At 45.6% G+C, this 21211-nt stretch overlaps 1 protein-coding gene across 1 annotated transcript in view; it reads right to left on the bottom strand.

Annotated features, from left to right (window-relative positions):
* Positions 1–21211, bottom strand: part of KNDC1 (kinase non-catalytic C-lobe domain containing 1) — a 387543-nt gene that overhangs the window by 68776 nt on the left and 297556 nt on the right. Inside the window, exon 27 of the mRNA XM_063963294.1 lies at positions 5587–5669. Coding sequence (XP_063819364.1) covers positions 5587–5669 — 83 coding nt within the window. The remainder of the gene's footprint in view (positions 1–5586; positions 5670–21211) is intronic.

The following is a 21211-nucleotide window of genomic DNA, read 5'->3' as shown; positions in this document are numbered from 1 at the left end:
CGTTTACCTCCGGAACGAAGACTACTAATATAGCGTTTACCAGACTTCCCACTCAACTGCAAACCGTGCATCTTCTGCCATTGCCGCTTTGCTCCTTGTTCCGCCCTAGTGGCTTTCTTACGCCATTGCTGACAAGTCGTCTGGCAGAATTAACACGGGCAGAACACGAAGAATACGTTCGTCTAAAATAGCTCTTAATTCAAGAAAGCTTACAGCAGACAAGTTTCCCAACTTGACCTCATCCACTTGGAAATACGTCCCTTGCAAAGGACTGCTCCCCAGCTTCGGAGATCTGTATGCACGGACACCAGGATCTAAACCTGGATCCCTAACCTTCATTCCTCTAGAAGGAAAGAACCGAGCAGACACCACAGGAGCGATGTCCTGGCCGTTTTGATTATATTCCGGTGCATGCGCAGGTGAGACCCGGACCCCATTTCCAGCTGGTCCCATGAAAACCACTCTGTTATTAGACCTGCTCACCGAAAAAGGCCTCTTAGGCCGCACCCATCTGTCTTATTAACGGAACCTATTGATGAGGTGTCACCTCAAAGCCGATCCAACTCTGGATCCTCAGACCTCTTTCCACAGGAAAAACACCGAACCTTAACCGGTCAGTATCTACTCTGAAACCCACTTCTGACATCTGCGTCGTTGGGAACAACAGCCAATCCCTGCGCCGAAAAACAGTCAGAGATAAACAACGATATGCACCTTCATACAGGGACAACCAGACAATGTCCTGAACGTGACGCACCTCTGTATGGCGTCGCGTACTACCTCCCCTTCCATAGGAAAAGGCAAGATCTATTAGAAAAAACAGTAAGGGGAAACAACCGTAACTCAGAATGTTCCCCTTTGGCTTCTATAAATAACTCACAGGTCCTAGTCTATTCCTGGACTAACTGAAAATTAGTAGATAAGTGGTCACCGGAGTGGGGACCAGCCAGATAGACTCAGCGACAAGTGGTGTATGTAGTGGAAACAGGAAACTACGTCCACTTCTGCGAACCTAACAAGGCTGCAGAACACTTACCTTTTCACCTTCCACTGTCTACACAGAAAAGGAAAAAAGAACGGTATCGAAGCGGTTAAAACGACTGCATTCCACAAAAGAATGCGTCACCAACCATTGTGAAAGAGGCTAACTCACGAATTCAGACTTACCAGCGGAAACCGCTGAGATTGACTGAACAGAGGCCATACCAAACAGCTGTATACCTCCCACCAGCAACTCCCGAAGACCTCCTCCGCATTTTACCGGTCACACCATCTGCTGTCACGTGGCAGCCTGCTGTAATGTTATAAGGAAAAATAAACATAGGCAAGCCTACCCACTCTGGGTACGATAATTCTATCGGATGCTTACCCGACTACAACACTCCCTCAAGTGCATACAGTGCAAATAAGGTCAAAGTATAGAAATAAAATTTAGCTGCCTGTGTATGATCCTTTGCGACCGGGCTCTGCGTCGACCAGGAGTTGACTGTCAGAATGTTCTCTCCGCGTTGTGAAGAGAATAATATTCGTACTCCCTGAGAGGATCGAAACCAACTCGCCCCGGCCAATCTAGAGCTTAATCAACAGAGCGACCAGCACATGAGAAGAATACCATTATTTCAGCATTCATGGATATACATAATGTAATACACAATAAAACACCCATATCCTAACCATGCATATCTAACCTATATCTACATATATATACATATAGATATAGCCTATACGCAAGTGGATTGTCCAGACCCGTCAGGTCCCTAGTGACAGTAATGTGTTGTGAATGTGTATGACCATGTACTGACGTGCCCCCGATGTGGATCTACCAGGAACGTTACGGCCGACAGAAACTAAAGTAAATGTCGACAGCACGGAATAGTAAGCGGGCAAAAATAATAATAATCATGGAACCCCAAGGGGTCTGAGGGAAGCATACATATACAATTGTAATAACACTCCCCCCACATATATATATATATATAAATATATATACAAATACAGGTACAAGGCAATAACAGCCTGTTAATTCTTTTACCCAGGAAATACCGTTGATGCCGACAGGGCATCGACAGACCACCGTGTCTCCCCTAGCGTGTTTACTTGTTTTTAAGCACACAAAAGCAACCTGCTAATACTTAGTGGGATATTCAATTATCCGCAAATTCGCGGCAATTTTTCGCCCGAAATTTTTTCGCGGCAATCGGCCGAAAATTGCCACGAAAACGCTCCGTTTTTAAATTTTTCGCAAATTCACGGCAATTTTTCGCGGCGATCGGCCGAAAATTGCCGCGAAAACGCTCCATTTTTCGACCTATTCAATTCCGACCGGGTTTCACGTGAAAATTCTTGCAGTGAAAAGTGCAGGTGAAAATGGGGAAATCAGCCTGTACCCCAAAAAATGCTAAACTAACATAGGAAAACAGAAGAGAAGTGTGTTAGAGATCACATTAGAGAGTTTTTGGGGACTTAAATTGTGTGAAATGGCGGTTATATGCCTTTTTTTTTTAAAATGCAAAAAAATGATAGGAAGCAAGTTTTTTTGAGCAAAATAAATGCTCTCACTAAATTTGGGGTACATGAAAATGGGTATAAGTATATATTTGGGTCATTTTAGGGTACTTTCAAAAAAAGTGGAAACAGACCGATTACTCCCATCTGCAAGCCTAAAAAACACCTGTCCCACTCATAAAGCACCCCAATATACCTGTCCCATACCTTGAACCCCAATTTCCATCACTTTTTACTTTTTCACCCCAAAAATGACATGTCATTATTGGCCAATTAAAAATAATTAAAAACTTCAACGTGCCTAATTAGTCATAAAGGGGGGTGTCCCAGGAGTTCTGTACCATATCCAAACATTTTTACCTTAAAATAGTGACTTTTCCCAACTTTTCACCTGCTTCAGAGAAGGTGAAGTGAAATTAGTGAAAACATGATCACCGATAAATTTTCCAGGATAATTGAATAGGCTGTAATTGCATTTCACGTGAAAAGTCCGGTTTTTCACCCGAAAACCGGACTTTTCACGTGAAAAGTCCGTTATCACTGCTAATTGAATATGGCCCTTAGTTGTTTGAATCAAGTACCGCCAAGCGTCGGCGAAACCGACAGTTATCCCCACAGGAGCTTTTGACAAAGCCCTCACACCTGTCGACACATGTCGACTAACCAATAGTGGGTAAATAAACAGGGAAACAGTGAATTTATGTAACACAACAAGGATTATGTGTCCATTATTTAACATAATGCTATATTACACCCATATAGCATTAAAAAACACTGTGTCCCACCTCCTTCTTACCATACAGTAAATCTTGGCGGGGACCTGAGGAAAAATGGCGCCGACTCCTGTGTAAGGGCTAAGCTCCGCCCCCTCCCGGCGCGCTTAAGCCCGCCCAAACATATATCTTAAATTGAGCTGGGGACCTATATACAGGGATTAATCCCCTGTATATACCCCTATATATCCAAAACGCAGCCCAGGGAGCCCCCCCCGCACCCCGCACCCACGGAAATTGTTGGTGTGTGGGAGCGATGGAGCGCAGCGCGCACGCTGCGGTGCCCTGGCGGGGTGAAGACACCCGGAGTCCGGGTATGTTCCCCCGCCCGGGAAGATTCAAGACATGCTGCCCAGGACGCTCCCCCCCAGCGCCCTGCACCCATGGAGCCGGTGGCGGTGGAGAGATGGCGCACAGTGCGCTTCAACACGCTGGCGGGGTCCGAGACACGGAGCCCTGGCACCGCCAGCTTAACTCTGCAAGTTGTAATATGCTGCCCAGGGCGCTCCCCCCCAGCGCCCTGCACCCGTGAGAGCCGGCGGCGGGGAAGAAATGGCGCCTAGTGCGCTACACATACTGGCGGGTGTCCGGGACACGGAGCCCCGGCACCGCCAGAGTGTCACACAGAGAACGGTTAAATGTCTGCCCAGGGCGCTCCCTCCCCAGTGCCCTGCACCCGTGGAAGCCGGCGGCGGGGCAGTAATGGCGCGCAGCGCGCAGTATATGCTGGCAGGGGTATGGGACACGGTGCTCAGGCACCCAAATGCTTTTCTGCCAGCCACAAAAAGAAATCAGCAACCTGCTGCCCAGGGCGCTCCCCCCCCAGCGCCCTGCACCCTGTGAGTGCGTTGGTGTGTGGGAGCATGGAGCGCAGCGCGACCGCTGTACCTCCGTTACTGAAGTCTTCTGTACTTCACATACTCACCCGGCTTCTTTCTTCTGGCTTCTGTGAGGGGGGTGACGGCGTGGCTCCGGGAATAAGCAGCTAGGCGCACCAAGTGATCGAACCCTCTGGAGCTAATGGTGTCCAGTAGCCGAGAAGCAGAGCCCTTGAACTAAGAAGAAGTAGGTCCTGCTTCTCTCCCCTCAGTCCCACGATGCAGGGAGCCTGTAGCCAGCAGGTCTCCCTGAAAATAAAAAACCTAACATAAAGTCTTTTAGAGAAACTTAGTAGAGCTCCCCTAGTGTGTGACCCATCATTCCTGGGCACAAAGTCTAACTGAGGTCTGGAGGAGGGGCATAGAGGGAGGAGCCAGTTCACACCCAGTTTAAGTCTTTATAGTGTGCCCAAGCTCCTGCGGATCCGTCTATACCCCATGGTCCTTTTGGAGTCCCCAGCATCCTCTAGGACGTATGAGAAAAAACTGATTTGCCTCAGCCAGGAGGTGAGGATATATGGACAGGCCCGTTGCATGCTGGAAGGCCGAAAAGCTTTGAACGACTGGTGCAAATCCGCTGTCATTTCATCGAATCCTAATGTTATCCTGTGGATAACCTGTGGACCCTGCCGGAGAAATTGTAGATTTCATTAAACAAATTAGCCGCCATGAAACTGGCCCCAAACTGCACCATGTATGGTTCTCCAAAACATTCTTCTTAATAACTAGACGCTAAAGGGGGTTACACACTAAAGAGATGTGTGCTGAGCGATCTATCAGTGACCGCTCAGCACACATCTCTCCCCCGGCTCAGCACAGCGCGATGTGTGCTGAGCGAGGGGGGGGGAAGGGGGCGCACTCACTTCACACAGCGCTGAAGTGAGCGACATGCTAAACTGAGCCTGCCTGCATTCAAGCAGGCTCAATCTAACACTGGCGATAGCGATGTGCGGCTATCACTGGAGGGCATACACACGACAGATCAGTGCTTAAATTCTAAGCAATCTAGTCAGATTGCTTAGATTTTAAGCACGGATCTCTCCGTGTGTACCCGCCTTTACCAGCTCTGATTGCTCAGAACAGACAGACAGACAGACAATCTGCTTAACTCAGGACCATAAAGCTTGAAACACCTGCTTGACTGTTACGCAGACCCCGACATCGGCCTGCCTGTAAATAATACGATTATAAGAAATTATTTGTACAGAATATTCCTTGAACCCTTTTTATCCCAATAATATTCCACCTGGTTTTATTTATCTGATATTATTTAAGTAAAAAAAGGAATTAGGCTCTGCAGTAGCTTCCACCTTATGTCATGACATTTCTGGCCCAAGAATTATCTGCATCTCCCCCAATCTAGAATGTCACAGACAGACCCAGGACGCGGATTCCCAGGGCTGACCTTGGCTCGCTATCTCCGGACTTACTTTGGCACACTGCTGGATTTGTCTCTAACTCCCAGCGCCCGTGAGTTCAAGAAATGTACAGGATGGCACTTCTGAAACATCTCCTACCAAAGAGAAACAGAATGAATATCAGGCATGTGGGAGAATACCAAAAGCAAAACGTTCTCATTACATTTTTTTCATTTTCAAAGCTGTGCATTTCCCTCATGGCGGTCAGAGTATAAAGCACAGTGCACACTAAACAGGGTTCTCAGAGACGCTGTCACATATAGAGCCAGAATTAATGTAAAGGGGGGTACACACAGAGCGATAATCTAAGCAATCTGACTAGATTGCTTAGATTTTCAGCAAGATCGCTCCGTGTGTAGCCCTAACAGCGATAGCGATGCGCAGCCCCGCGCATCGCTATCGCTGCTGCTAGATTGGCCTGCATGCAGGCCAATCTAGCGGGTCGCTCACTTCACCCGCTGGGTGAAGTGAGCGGCCCCCCCGTCTCCCCCCGCACGGTCAGCACAGATCTCTGAGCGCCGGGAGAGCTGAGCGCCGGGAGAGATGTGTGCTGAGCGGTTCGCTCAGCACACATCTCTCCAGCATCGGGCCGTGAGTACTGGCCTTAAGGATGTCACGGTGCTTCACAATTACACAGGTTATTGGTAAACATATAGCATATATCCCTATCTATACATAACTAAATATCTTCGAGAAGATACTGTATATTGGCTGCCCCATTTGGTGTAATGGTTAGCATTACTGTGTGAAAATACTTAGGCCTTGGGTTCAATTCCCACCGTGTGTGGAGTTTGGGTATTCTCCCCGTGCATGCGTAGGTTTCCTCCCACAATCAAAAATAAACCCTAGTGTGCGTGTAATTGCGTGTAATATTATATATATATATATATATATATATATATATATATATATATATATATATTTACATAGGTATGGGACTCAGGGTCGACAGTGATTAGGTCGACACACCCATTAGATTGATATGAAAAAAGGTTGACAAGTTTTTTTTGGTGTCGTTTTCTTCGTAAAGTGCCAGGTAGCTTCTCCTTAGGTCCCGGGTGCTTGCTAAGAACCGGTTTTACAAATGGCCATCCACGGAAATCGACAAAAATGGATGAATGAATGAATGTATGTATGTTCGTTCCAGCATAACTCCGGAATGCCTGCAGCACTTAACACTAAACTTGGTACACACATGACTTACAATCTGGGAACAAACAATGTGGGGGTAAGACACCCCTAGGGGCGGGCCAGCAGCACAGAGTATTTCAGGAGACAGCATAACTCCGGAATGCCTGGACCAATTTACACCATACTTGCTACACATATGACTTACAATCTGGGAACAAACAATACGCTGGTAAAACACCCCTAGGGGTGTGGCATCAGCACAGAGTATTTCAGCAGACAGCATAACTCTGGAATGTCTGGTGCAATTTACACCACATTTGGTAAACAAATCTGGGAACAAACACTGTGGGGGTAACATACCCCTAGCACCCCTAGGGGTGGGCCAGCGGCACAGACTACATCAGAACATGCATGATATGTCAGTGACGACAGGGCTTCATGTGACATTGGCATGATGTGAGGAGGGGAATGGAGGTAGCAGGAAGCCACACACAGAGTTATATAGTGGTAGGAGCAGGTTCCACGGCAGCACAGAGTATATCAGGAGATGCATGATATGTCAGGCAGGACAGGGCTGCATGTGACAGGGGCAGTGACATGATGTCAGGAGGGGAATGGAGGTAGCACGAACTCACACACAGTTATATAGTGGAAGTAGCAGGGTCCCCCAGCAGCACAGAGTATATCAGGAGATGAATAATGTGCTGCGCTATATAAGAAATGTAAATGTAAATAAATCAATAATTTTACAGGGGCACTGACATGATGTGAGGAGGGGAATGGGGGTAGTAAGAAGCCACAGACTGAGAGTTGAATAGTGGGAAGAGCAAGGTCCCTTGGGGGACCAAAAAGGAGTCCGGCGACTACACAAAGTGCGTCAGGGAAGCAAGATATGCATATATATTAGATCTCCAACCAACGTCAATTTACGAACAACTATAATTCTTTTTTACCATCCTCATCCCGTAGCGAAGCACAGGTATTCAGCTAGTAGACATATATAAAGCAGATGAAAATTAAAAGCTGGTACAGCAATGGGGATAAATGTATACTGTATGGACAAATTAAGCCAGTAATAGTAAATAACTGTACACTAGTTATGCACTAGTGATTCTAAAATAGGGTCTAAAGATTAGCCAATACTCTCCATGAAAACATCTCAATATATTGTGGCCCTGATCTACCTGTTGTGTAGTTGTTTTCGACAGGCCTACAATTAAAGTACTTTAGAAACACTCAAGATTTATTTATATTTACTATATAATTTTTTATACAGTAGTATATAATGTGCATTCACCTTACAGATGAAATCACTAATGAATAACATTATTTCTGGGACTGTAAAAAAGCTATTTTGTACACTAAATTTATGCTGCCACTATATTAAGAGGTTGTGGCGCCCTCTATTGAAATGAAATGGAAGAGTGTTAAAGTGCAGCTATTAATTATGAATTCATACACAAGAAGTTTAAGGAGGCCAAACAGAAAGCACTTCACACTAAAGAACAACAAAAGCAATGTTAAATGTAACACACAACAGAATATGCTGGCGCAACATACTCACAAATAAGTGCTAATAAATAAAAATAAATGAATATTGGTGGTTTGTACCAGCTTGTACCTTATTTGTGTCCCAATTTTACTTGGTTATCAGAAAAGAGAACTCAGAACATGACGTGAACGTTACCATAAACATCTTCGTGCCAGCATGTGTAGCAATACAGAATTTTGCAACTGTGCATATAACAATGACAGTGAAACTGCTTATATTATTTCCTATAAAGTGTAAACTTGCACACTGTCATGTTACTGCTTCGTATGTATGATAATGCACTCTCTTTTATTCGGTTACTGTATTTAGTCCCAACTGTAAAGCGCTGCAGAGAATTTGGCATTATAGAAATAAAACGTTAATAATAATCACTGTGCGCACAATCCCAACAGCTCACGTAATACCATCTATTACAGCCCTGTGTAGACACAATAGGAAAAGATAGCCTATTGTGCCCTCTAGTGGCAATGGACGGATTTGGTTTGAAGAGTAGCAAATACATTTGAGTACTGCTTTACATTAAAAAGTTAACATATAGCTGACAAGGCAGACCTATGTACTTAGGAAGTCATTTTCATGCTCTCCACCACAGCTACAAATCAATGCTAACAACTTTAGTGGTAATTATTAATTTAAACCAGTTGTTATGGAAACAGGTTTTCACCATATAATGTTGGACGGCAACAGTACAAGAAAAACACAGTTTAGTTCTAATTAAGGGACATGAATGAAAACGGCTGCACTGTATTTGCAACTATGTAGAAAAAGAGGCGCTTCTTTCTAGCATGTTAAAAGAGATGAATATAAGTCTGATAGGTTGCTAGGAGATACGCCACTGTTTTTTTTATAAAAACATCTTCAAGTGGTATGCGGTTAGCACCATACTGATGGGGGCACCATACCGCCACCGGTATACCGGCGAGGTAGGCGATTCCACCTCTATGGGTGTCCACGACACCCATTGAGGGAGAATAGAACCTGTGGCAAGCCACCGAGCCCGCAGTGTGGCAAGCGCAGCGGGCCGGCAAGGGGCTTTGTTGCGCTCGCCCCCCCTGCTGACATTCCACCGTTCCGGATACGGATGCCGGTATTCTGATAATCGGCATCCCGTGCGATGGCATTTCATATCGAACCCCTTCAAGTATGTCCATTTAGGCTCTGCATTGTGTCTTATCCTGACCAATCATAGTGATCATACCATTCAGAGCGCTAAATGATAGGGCCACTGTCCAGCTTGGCCACACACACAGTGGTAAATTAGGATGACACTGGAATGTTTGACACTCCGATATTTGGATATATTTATATACTTTCTGACATCAATGAGGCTGGGTAGTGCTGTTGAACTGCATTTTACAGCCACATTTAACAAGCCCAGGTTATTATCAAGCTTGTATTATAGTGCTATATTGGACAAGAAAATTAAAGGGCCCTACACACTAGAAGACATGACCAATGTGAAGGATGACCAATGTGGAAGATGAGCAATTTCCCCTGAACTTCCCAGAGCCCTGACAAACGAAATTGAGTGTACACACTAAGCAATTTTTCAAACAATTTTAAAGACGAAAGATATCTTTGGAATTGGCACCTTTTTTACATATTTTAATATGGGTGTGTGCGCATGGCTGTAGAAGAGGGAACCAATTAAATTTGTTTCACCCACTGCCCCACCAATTTCCACTGTGCCACCAACTTAATAAAAAATTCATTATAATGGGGGTGTATGTATATATATATATATATATATATATATATATACATACATACATACATACACACACATACATAAACAGATGCGGCAGCAGACCATGCCGGTTATGGTGTGGTGTGCTGTTTTAGGAATACACCATTATATATATATATATATATATATATATATATATATATATCATCACATGTCCACGCAATAACATAGACAGGACCAGCACACTGTAGTTTTGTCAAGAAATGCTGTATTGATACTTTAAATGTGAATAAAGTTACAAGGCTCGTCATATACTCATCGTTTGGTCAGCACAGAGAAACACAGTAGACCACCCAAACAGCCGTTTTCGGACTTAATCCTTCATCAGGGGAACAGTCATCAAAGTGCCATAGTGCCATGTGCAAAATAAGCCTGTATAAAGTGCCAAAAAAATCTGTTCACTCGTGTGCTCTATTTAAACACACCTAATGGTGCTTACCTGTCACACCTGCAATCACCGTCATCACTCCCTTCCGTTCAGACCCATCACCCCGCCCGGCCGGGGCGCACCGCAGCCGGAACGCACGCCAGCGACCCACCTGGTCGGAAGTCCGGACACGCGACACGCACGCGTCACCCAACCGGAAGTCCGGACCCGTGGAGCGCACCATGCGTCCCACCCGCGGCGCAAACACCAGCCAATCAGAGCAAACAAAGTCCAAACTAAAAGGGAGCATGCCCGGGGCACAGTGTCACAGGTCGCACCCATAACAGTATACAGATGACATATCATAAAACCCAAATCATATTCACCACCTACTAACCCAGTGAATCTCCCTCGATACTGTCCTGCATCGGGTCCTTATATTAGCGATCCGTCCACTCCAATAATAAAAGTGGGAAAACGGTCATCACATACCCCGATGCAAGACAGTATCGATGGAGCTAACAACATAAAAATATGTAAAATCTGGAGAATGATTATGAAACAACCTATTGGTTAAGCCCAGAGTACCTGCATTAACCCTTTATACATAATACTACAGTACTATTGGGATCTTCAATCTATCACCAGTGCCAGCGTTACAAAAACGAAGCAAATGAGCATTCCTCATTAAGTCCATTGGGGACCATCGCATCAAGCATGTATATCCACCGGCACTCCTGCTGTAGTAGCAGTCTATGCCTATCTCCTCCTCTTCTCAAAGGTGGTACATGGTCTATAGGCATAAATTTAAATTCACCTAATTTGTGTCCCATAGTCACAAAATGCCTAGCCACCGGTGGCGTGCTTCCATCCATTTTTTGATACGCCTTTTTTATAGAGGATCTATGCATCGCTATCCTCTCCTTCAGCATACGTATCGTCTTCCCTATATAAATTTTCCCACAGGGACAGAGTATCAGGTATGTCACAAATTTTGTGTCACATGACATCCGAAACCGTAGCGGATACATTGTTCCTTTAGTTGGATGACTGCATGTCTTTCCTGTCATCATAAAGCTGCAGTTCTCACAGCCATGGCACTTAAAGGCACCCTTTTGTAGCTGCAGCCATCTGTTGCCCCTACCAACTCTGGGGCTAATATCAGAAAAGGTCACCTCCTCTTTCAGATTATGGCTACGGCGGTAGCCAAATAAAGGTGTCTCTTCGCAGAAATGTTTCATCACTGGGTCGGTCTGCAAAATATGCCAGTGTTTCAGGATAGACTGACGAGCCTTGTTTGAGGAAATTGAGTATGTGCTGGTATACACCATTCTGTTATTCTTTTGTCTCTGCTGGGGTTTCAATAATTCTTCGAGGTAATTGCAAACAACGAGTTATCGCCTCCTTCACTTCCCTCGTGTCATAACCCCTCTCGACAAATTTGTCACCCATGGAATGTAAAGGCCTCAGGCAATGTGGCTCTATCAGAGACTATTCTTGCGACCCGAATCAGCTGCGAATATGGCAGTCCTTTCTTTAGCGCTACTGGATGGAAGCTTGAGGCAAGCAAAAGAGAGTTTTTGTCAGTGGGCTTCCTGTACATGCCAGTCGTCAATGTCCCTTGCTGTATGCGCACCAGAACGTCCAGATAATTAATCTCAACATCACTACTGGCACTGGTGAATCTAATAGATCCCGGTATGTTGTTAAGCTTATCAACAAAATCATCTAATAGCCGCTGGCCACCAGTCCACAGCATGAATAGGTCATCTATGAAACGTACATAGAACTTAATATACCGTGAATATATAGGATCGCCCATGATGTGTAATAGCTCATATTGGTACATGAAAATATTGGCGTAAGCTGGGGCCATATTGGACCCCATCGCCGTACCTTTGAGCTGCAAAAAAAATGAATTATTGAATAAGAAGTAGTTCTTGTGTAGAACCACTTCGATCAACAGCAATAAATATTCCAATGGTGGACCCTCATACTGTGGACTGTGGCCAACAACATCCCTGACAGCAGCAATGCCTTCCACATGACCAATGTTCGTGTATAGACTGGTGACATCTAGTGTCACCAGTATACATCCAGGTTCCAGTGGACCGGTGGCTCTTAATTTACACAAGAAATCTGTGGTGTCCTTGATATAATAGGGTGTAGTCTGGACCACCGGCTGCAAATGGTGGTCTATGTACTGGGAAATAGGTTGACCCAACGATCCCCTCGAGGATATAATGGGCCTACCCGGTGGTTTATCCAACGTTTTGTGCACCTTAGGTAACACGTAAATTAATGGGATTATAGGAAACTCTTGTGTCAAAAAGTCAACTGTCATTTCATCAATCCAATTGTTAGCCTTGCCCAAGAGAATGATGGAATCAATCTCTCTCTTGAAGCGCTCTGTCGGATCACCGGGCAGTAGTTTATAACATGTAGCATCAGAGAGTTGGCGTGTTATCTCATCAATATAATCCTGTCTATCCATTAAGACAATTGCCCCGCCTTTATCAGCGGGGCGTATGACTATTCCTGGATTCTCACGTAGGCTCTTAACGGCCTCCGTTTCTAGTCTGGACATATTGGAGAAACGCAGCCTGGTGTTCTGTATGGAAGATAAAGTTTCAGTCCGTACTAGCCTCATAAAGGTTTCTATAGAGGCATTTGTTGCAGGTGGCTCAAAGGTACTCTTCCCTCTAAATAAGATGAGCCTATCCTCCTGCTCGCCCTTCCTGAAAAAATGATTTTTGAGTCTTAACTGCCTTTGGAACTTGTATAACTCAACTTCACAATTAAACTTATTCTGCCGATATGTCTGTACATGAGTCAATCCCTTAGATAAGACAGATATCTCTAAATCAGTTGGTGAGTAGGTCGATAAATTCAATACTGCTACCTCCTGCCTCCCCTCTGACCTTTTCCTGTGGCTTTTGTGTCTCTGCCCTCCCCGTCTGCAAGGTTTTTTGGATTTCTGTTGCCCCTCACATAGCTCCTGGTATTCGCTCTTCCGCCTAAAAAAAGACGTTGAGCCTTTACCCTGGGTAGAGGTATCCGAGTCACTATGTGATGTCTGAGATTCTAAATCAGTAAAATGTGTGTCATTCCTCTTCCTATACCCCTGTCCCAATCGCCATGGTCTACGATTTAACGGGGCAAAAACCCAGGGATAAACCCTGAGCTCCTTGTAGTCGTCCTTAACCTTTTTGTATTTAGTTTTTTTAAAGGCTAACAATTCATTTTTAAACGAGACCAAATTCTCGTCAAGTTGTGCCAACCAGTCCACTGTGCTGTCAGCTTTCAAAATAGCAAGACCCTGGGCTTCACATAAGGTTATTTCCTTTTTCACATTATCTATGTCAGAATTAACTTGTTGTACAATTAACACCATCAGATCAAAGCTGCACTGATTCAATATCTGGCACCACTGCCTGCAAAATTCTTTACTGTTACGCCCAATGGTTGGTTGGTTTCTAATCCTCAACCCTCTCGGGATGAGGTTCTCCTTATGATATTGGGAGAGCGTTAAACCGTGCAATTCCAATTCAATCAACCTCTTGCGTAATTTAAGTAAATCACTATTTACCTCGGCTGGTGAATCTACATCAAAAGCCAGCTGATCCGTTGTGTTAAATAAAATACGACTAACATCTTTCTCAAGAAATCTTTTCGTTCCTGTAAGATTACCAATTTCATTCTCCATCATATACTGAATGAAAAAAATCAATTAAGTGCGCTCCAAAAAAAATATAATAAACAAAAAACAAAAAGCATAAGCAAACAAATAAAACCATTTAAAAAGTCCAATAGTGGTGCAGCTCCAATGCTTAATATGAGATTATCACAGAATGAGAATCCGGGAAGCCGCACTGACACTCTCAGAAGTATAGTCCAGGTGTCCGGTCAAGCAGGTAAATATAACATCACATGTCCACGCAATAACATAGACAGGACCAGCACACTGTAGTTTTGTCAAGAAATGCTGTATTGATACTTTAAATGTGAATAAAGTTACAAGGCTCGTCATATACTCATCGTTTGGTCAGCACAGAGAAACACAGTAGACCACCCAAACAGCCGTTTTCGGACTTAATCCTTCATCAGGGGAACAGTCATCAAAGTGCCATAGTGCCATGTGCAAAATAAGCCTGTATAAAGTGCCAAAAAAATCTGTTCACTCGTGTGCTCTATTTAAACACACCTAATGGTGCTTACCTGTCACACCTGCAATCACCGTCATCACTCCCTTCCGTTCAGACCCATCACCCTGCCCGGCCGGGGCGCACCGCAGCCGGAACGCACGCCAGCGACCCACCTGGCCGGAAGTCCGGACACGCGACACGCACGCGTCACCCAACCGGAAGTCCGGACCCGTGGAGCGCACCATGCGTCCCACCCGCGGCGCAAACACCAGCCAATCAGAGCAAACAAAGTCCAAACTAAAAGGGAGCATGCCCGGGGCACAGTGTCACAGGTCGCACCCATAACAGTACATACACATACTGCTCAAAAAAATAAAGGGAACACTAAAATAACACATCCTAGATCTGAATGAATTAAATATTCTTATTAAATACTTTGTTATTTACATAGTTGAATGTGCTGACAACAAAATCACACAAAAATTATCAGTGGAAATCAAATTTATTAACCCATGGAGGTCTGGATTTGGAGTGACCCTCAAAATTAAAGTGTAAAAACACACTACAGGCTGATCCAACTTTGATGTAATGTCATTAAAACAAGTCAAAATGAGGCTCAGTAGTGTGTATGGCCTCCTTGTGACTGAATGACCTCTCTACAATGCCTGGGCATGCTCCTGATGAGGTGGCGGATGGTCTCCTGAGGGATCTCCTCCCAGACCTGGACTAAAGCATCCGCCAACTCCTGGACAGTCTGTGGTGCAATGTAGCGTTGGTGGATGGAGCGAGACATGATGTCCCAGATGTGCTCAATTGGATTCAGGTCTGGGGAATGGGCGGGCCAGTCCAAAGCATCAATGCCTTAGTCTTGCAGGAACTGCTGACACACTCCAGCCACATGAGGTCTAGCATTGTCTTGCATTAGGAGGAACCCAGGGCCAACCGCAGCAGCATATGGTCTCACAAGGGGTCTGAGGATCTCATCTCGGTACCTAATGGCAGTCAGGCTACCTCTGGCGAGCACATGGAGGGCTGTGCGGCCCCCCCAAAGAAATGCCACCCCACACCATCACTGACCCACTGCCAAACCGGTCATGCTGGAGGATGTTGCAGGCAGCAGAACTTTCTCCTTCGTGTCTCCAGACTCTGTCACGTCTGTCACATGTGCTCAGTGAGAACCTGCTTTCATCTGTGAAGAGCACAGGGCGCCAGTGGCGAATTTGCCAATCTTGGTGTTCTCTGGCAAATGCCAAACATCCTCCACGGTGTTGGGCTGTAAGCACAACCCCCACCTGTGGACGTCGGGCCCTCATACCACCCTCATGGAGTCTGTTTCTGATCGTTTGAGTAGACACATGCACATTTGTGGCTTGCTGGAGGTCATTTTGCAGGACTCTGGCAGTGCTCCTCCTGTTCCTCCTTGCAAAAAGGCGGAGGTAGCGGTCCTGCTGCTGGGTTGTTGCCCTCCTACGGCCTCCTCCACGTCTCCTGATGTACTGGCCTGTCTCCTGGTAGCGCCTCCATGCTCTGGACACTACACTGACAGACACAGCAAACCTTCTTGCCACAGCTCGCATTGATGTGGCATCCTGGATGAGCTGCACTACCTGAGCCACTTGTGTGGGTTGTAGGGAGGTCATACAGGGACGTGGAGGCCACACACACTACTGAGCCTCATTTTGACTTGTTTTAAGGATATTACATCAAAGTTGGATCAGCATGTAGTGTGTTTTTCCACTTTAATTTTGAAGGTGACTCCAAATCCAGACCTCCATGGGTTAATAAATTTGATTTCCATTGATAATTTTTGTGTGATTTTGTTGTCAGCACATTCAACTATGTAAAGAACAAAGTATTCAATAAGAATATTTCATTCATTCAGATCTAGGATGTGTTATTTTAGTGTTCCCTTTATTTTTTTGAGCTATATATATATATATATATATATATATATATACATACACACACATATATATATATATATAGATAGATAGTACGTTGTAGGAATACACCAATATATATATATATATATACACATACATACACACACACACACACACACACACACACACACACACACACACACACGTGTGTATGTGTATATATATATATATTTTTTTTTAATATATATATATATATATATATATATATATATATATATATATATATATATATATATATATATAAAAAATAAGATTTTACTTACCGATAAATCTATTTCTCGGAGTCCGTAGTGGATGCTGGGGTTCCTGAAAGGACCATGGGGAATAGCGGCTCCGCAGGAGACAGGGCACAAAAAGTAAAGCTTTTTCCGATCAGGTGGTGTGCACTGGCTCCTCCCCCTATGACCCTCCTCCAGACTCCAGTTAGGTACTGTGCCCGGACGAGCGTACACAATAAGGGAGGATTTTGAATCCCGGGTAAGACTCATACCAGCCACACCAATCACACCGTACAACTTGTGATCTAAACCCAGTTAACAGTATGATAACAGCGGAGCCTCTGAAAGATGGCTTCCTACAACAATAACCCGAATTAGTTAACAATAACTATGTACAATTTATGCAGATAATCCGCACTTGGGATGGGCGCCCAGCATCCACTACGGACTCCGAGAAATAGATTTATCGGTAAGTAAAATCTTATTTTCTCTATCGTCCTAGTGGATGCTGGGGTTCCTGAAAGGACCATGGGGATTATACCAAAGCTCCCAAACGGGCGGGAGAGTGCGGATGACTCTGCAGCACCGAATGAGAGAACTCCAGGTCCTCCTTAGCCAGAGTATCAAATTTGTAAAATTTTACAAACGTGTTCTCCCCTGACCACGTAGCTGCTCGGCAAAGTTGTAATGCCGAGACCCCTCGGGCAGCCGCCCAAGATGAGCCCACCTTCCTTGTGGAGTGGGCCTTTACAGATTTAGGCTGTGGCAGGCCTGCCACAGAATGTGCCAGTTGGATTGTGCTACAGATCCAACGAGCAATCGTCTGCTTAGACGCAGGAGCACCCATCTTGTTGGGTGCATACAATATAAACAACGAGTCAGATTTTCTGACTCCAGCTGTTCTTGCAATATATATTTTTAATGCTCTGACAACGTCCAGTAACTTGGAGTCCTCCAAGTCACTTGTAGCCGCAGGCACTACAATAGGCTGGTTCAGATGAAATGCTGACACCACCTTAGGGAGAAAATGCGGACGAGTCCGCAGTTCTGCCCTGTCCGAATGGAAAATCAGATATGGGCTTTTGTAAGATAAAGCTGCCAATTCTGACACTCTCCTGGCAGAAGCCAGGGCTAGAAGCATGGTCACTTTCCAAGTGAGATATTTCAAATCCACCTTATTTAGTGGTTCAAACCAATGAGATTTTAGAAAATCCAAAACTACATTGAGATCCCACGGTGCCACTGGAGGCACCACAGGGGGCTGTATATGCAGCACTCCCTTAACAAAGGTCTGGACTTCAGGGACTGAAGCCAATTCTTTTTGAAAGAAAATCGACAGGGCCGAAATTTGAACCTTAATAGATCCCAATTTGAGACCCATAGACAATCCTGATTGCAGGAAATGTAGGAATCGACCCAGTTGAAATTCCTCCGTCGGAGCACTCCGATCTTCGCACCACGCAACATATTTTCGCCAAATTCGGTGATAATGTTGCACGGTTACTTCTTTCCTTGCTTTAATCAAAGTAGGAATGACTTCTTCCGGCATGCCTTTTTCCATTAGGATCCGGCGTTCAACCGCCATGCCGTCAAACGCAGCCGCGGTAAGTCTTGAAACAGACAGGGACCCTGCTGAAGCAAGTCCCTCCTTAGAGGTAGAGGCCACGGATCTTCCGTGATCATCTCTTGAAGTTCCGGGTACCAAGTCCTTCTTGGCCAATCCGGAACCACTAGTATCGTTCTTACGCCTCTTTGCCGTATAATTCTCAATACTTTTGGTATGAGAGGCAGAGGAGGAAACACATACACCGACTGGTACACCCAAGGCGTTACCAGCGCGTCCACAGCTATTGCCTGCGGATCTCTTGACCTGGCGCAATACCTGTCCAGTTTTTTGTTGAGGCGAGACGCCATCATGTCCACCATTGGTCTTTCCCAACGGGTTACCAGCATGTGGAAGACTTCTGGATGAAGTCCCCACTCTCCCGGGTGAAGATCGTGTCTGCTGAGGAAGTCTGCTTCCCAGTTGTCCACTCCCGGGATGAACACTGCTGACAGTGCTATCACATGATTCTCTGCCCAGCGAAGAATCCTTGCAGCTTCTGCCATTGCACTCCTGCTTCTTGTGCCGCCCTGTCTGTTCACATGGGCGACTGCCGTGATGTTGTCCGACTGGATCAACACCGGTTTTCCCTGAAGCAGAGGTTCTGCCTGGCTTAGAGCATTGTATATTGCTCTTAGTTCCAGAATGTTTATGTGAAGAGACGTTTCCAGGCTCGTCCATACTCCCTGGAAGTTTCTTCCTTGTGTGACTGCTCCCCAGCCTCTCAGGCTGGCGTCCGTGGTCACCAGGATCCAATCCTGTATGCCGAATCTGCGGCCCTCCAATAGATGAGGACTCTGCAGCCACCACAGAAGAGACACCCTTGTCCTTGGAGACAGGGTTATCCGTAGGTGCATCTGAAGATGCGACCCTGACCATTTGTCCAACAGATCCCTTTGGAAAATTCTTGCGTGGAATCTGCCGAATGGAATTGCTTCGTAAGAAGCCACCATTTTTCCCAGGACTCTTGTGCATTGATGTACAGACACCTTTCCTGGTTTTAGGAGGTTCCTGACAAGCTCGGATAACTCCTTGGCTTTTTCCTCCGGGAGAAAAACCTTTTTCTGAACCGTGTCCAGAATCATCCCTAGGAACAGCAGACGAGTTGTCGGCATTAACTGGGATTTTGGAATATTCAGAATCCACCCGTGCTGTTTTAGCACTTCTTGAGACAGTGCTAATCCCATCTCTAGCTGTTCTCTGGACCTCGCCCTTATTAGGAGATCGTCCAAGTATGGGATAATTAATACGCCTTTTCTTCGAAGAAGAATCATCATCTCGGCCATTACCTTTGTAAAGATCCGAGGTGCCGTGGACAATCCGAACGGCAGCGTCTGAAACTGATAGTGACAGTTTTGTACAACGAACCTGAGGTACCCCTGGTGTGAGGGGTAAATTGGAACGTGGAGATACGCATCCTTGATGTCCAAGGATACCATAAAGTCCCCCTCTTCCAGGTTCGCTATCACTGCTCTGAGTGACTCCATTTTGAACTTGAACTTCTTTATGTACAGGTTCAAGGACTTCAGATTTAGAATAGGCCTTACCGAGCCATCCGGCTTCGGTACCACAAAAAGAGTGGAATAATACCCCTTCCCTTGTTGTAGAAGAGGTACCTTGACTATCACCTGCTGAGAGTACAGCTTGTGAATGGCTTCCAAAACCGTCTCCCTTTCGGAGGGGGACGTTGGTAAAGCAGACTTCAGGAAACGGCGAGGTGGATCCGTCTCTAATTCCAACCTGTACCCTTGAGATATTATCTGCAGGATCCAGGGATCTACCTGCGAGTGAGCCCACTGCGCGCTGTAATTTTTGAGACGACCGCCCACCGTCCCCGAGTCCGCTTGAGAAGCCCCAGCGTCATGCTGAGGCTTTTGTAGAAGCCGGGGAGGGCTTCTGTTCCTGGGAAGGAGCTGCGTGTTGCTGTCTCTTCCCTCGACCTTTGCCTCGTGGCAGATATGAATAGCCCTTTGCTCTCTTATTTTTAAAGGAACGAAAGGGCTGCGGTTGAAAAGTCGGTGCCTTTTTCTGTTGGGGAGTGACTTGAGGTAGAAAGGTGGATTTCCCGGCTGTAGCCGTGGCCACCAAATCTGATAGACCGACTCCAAATAACTCCTCCCCTTTATACGGCAAAACTTCCATATGCCGTTTTGAATCCGCATCGCCTGTCCACTGTCGCGTCCATAAAGCTCTTCTGGCCGAAATGGACATAGCACTTACCCGTGATGCGAGTGTGCAGATATCCCTCTGTGCATCACGCATATAAAGAAATGCATCCTTTATTTGTTCTAACGACAGTAAAATATTGTCCCTGTCCAGGGTATCAATATTTTCAATCAGGGACTCTGACCAAACTACCCCAGCACTGCCCATCCAGGCAGTCGCTACAGCTGGTCGTAGTATAACACCTGCATGTGTGTATATACTTTTTTGGATATTTTCCATCCTCCTATCTGATGGATCTTTAAGTGCGGCCGTCTCAGGAGAGGGTAACGCCACTTGTTTAGATAAGCGTGTTAGCGCCTTGTCCACCCTAGGAGGTGTTTCCCAGCGCTCCCTAACCTCTGGCGGGAAAGGGTATAATGCCAATAATTTCTTTGAAATTATCAGCTTTTTATCAGGGGCAACCCACGCTTCATTACACACGTCATTTAATTCTTCTGATTCAGGAAAAACTATAGGTAGTTTTTTCATACCCCACATAATACCCTGTTTAGTGGTACCTGTAGTATCAGCTAAATGTAACGCCTCCTTCATTGCCAAAATCATATAACGTGTGGCCCTACTGGAAAATACGGTTGATTCGTCACCGTCACCACTGGAGTCATCGCCTGTGTCTGGGTCTGTGTCGACCGACTGAGGCAAAGGGCGTTTCACAGCCCCTGACGGTGTTTGAGTCGCCTGGACAGGCACTAATTGATTGTCCGGCCG

Source organism: Pseudophryne corroboree, chromosome 3 (assembly GCF_028390025.1).
Source record: "Pseudophryne corroboree isolate aPseCor3 chromosome 3, aPseCor3.hap2, whole genome shotgun sequence".
Lineage (NCBI taxonomy): Eukaryota > Metazoa > Chordata > Amphibia > Anura > Myobatrachidae > Pseudophryne > Pseudophryne corroboree.
Note: the sequence above shows the minus strand (reverse complement) of the source record. Positions and strands in the feature narration are given on the sequence as shown.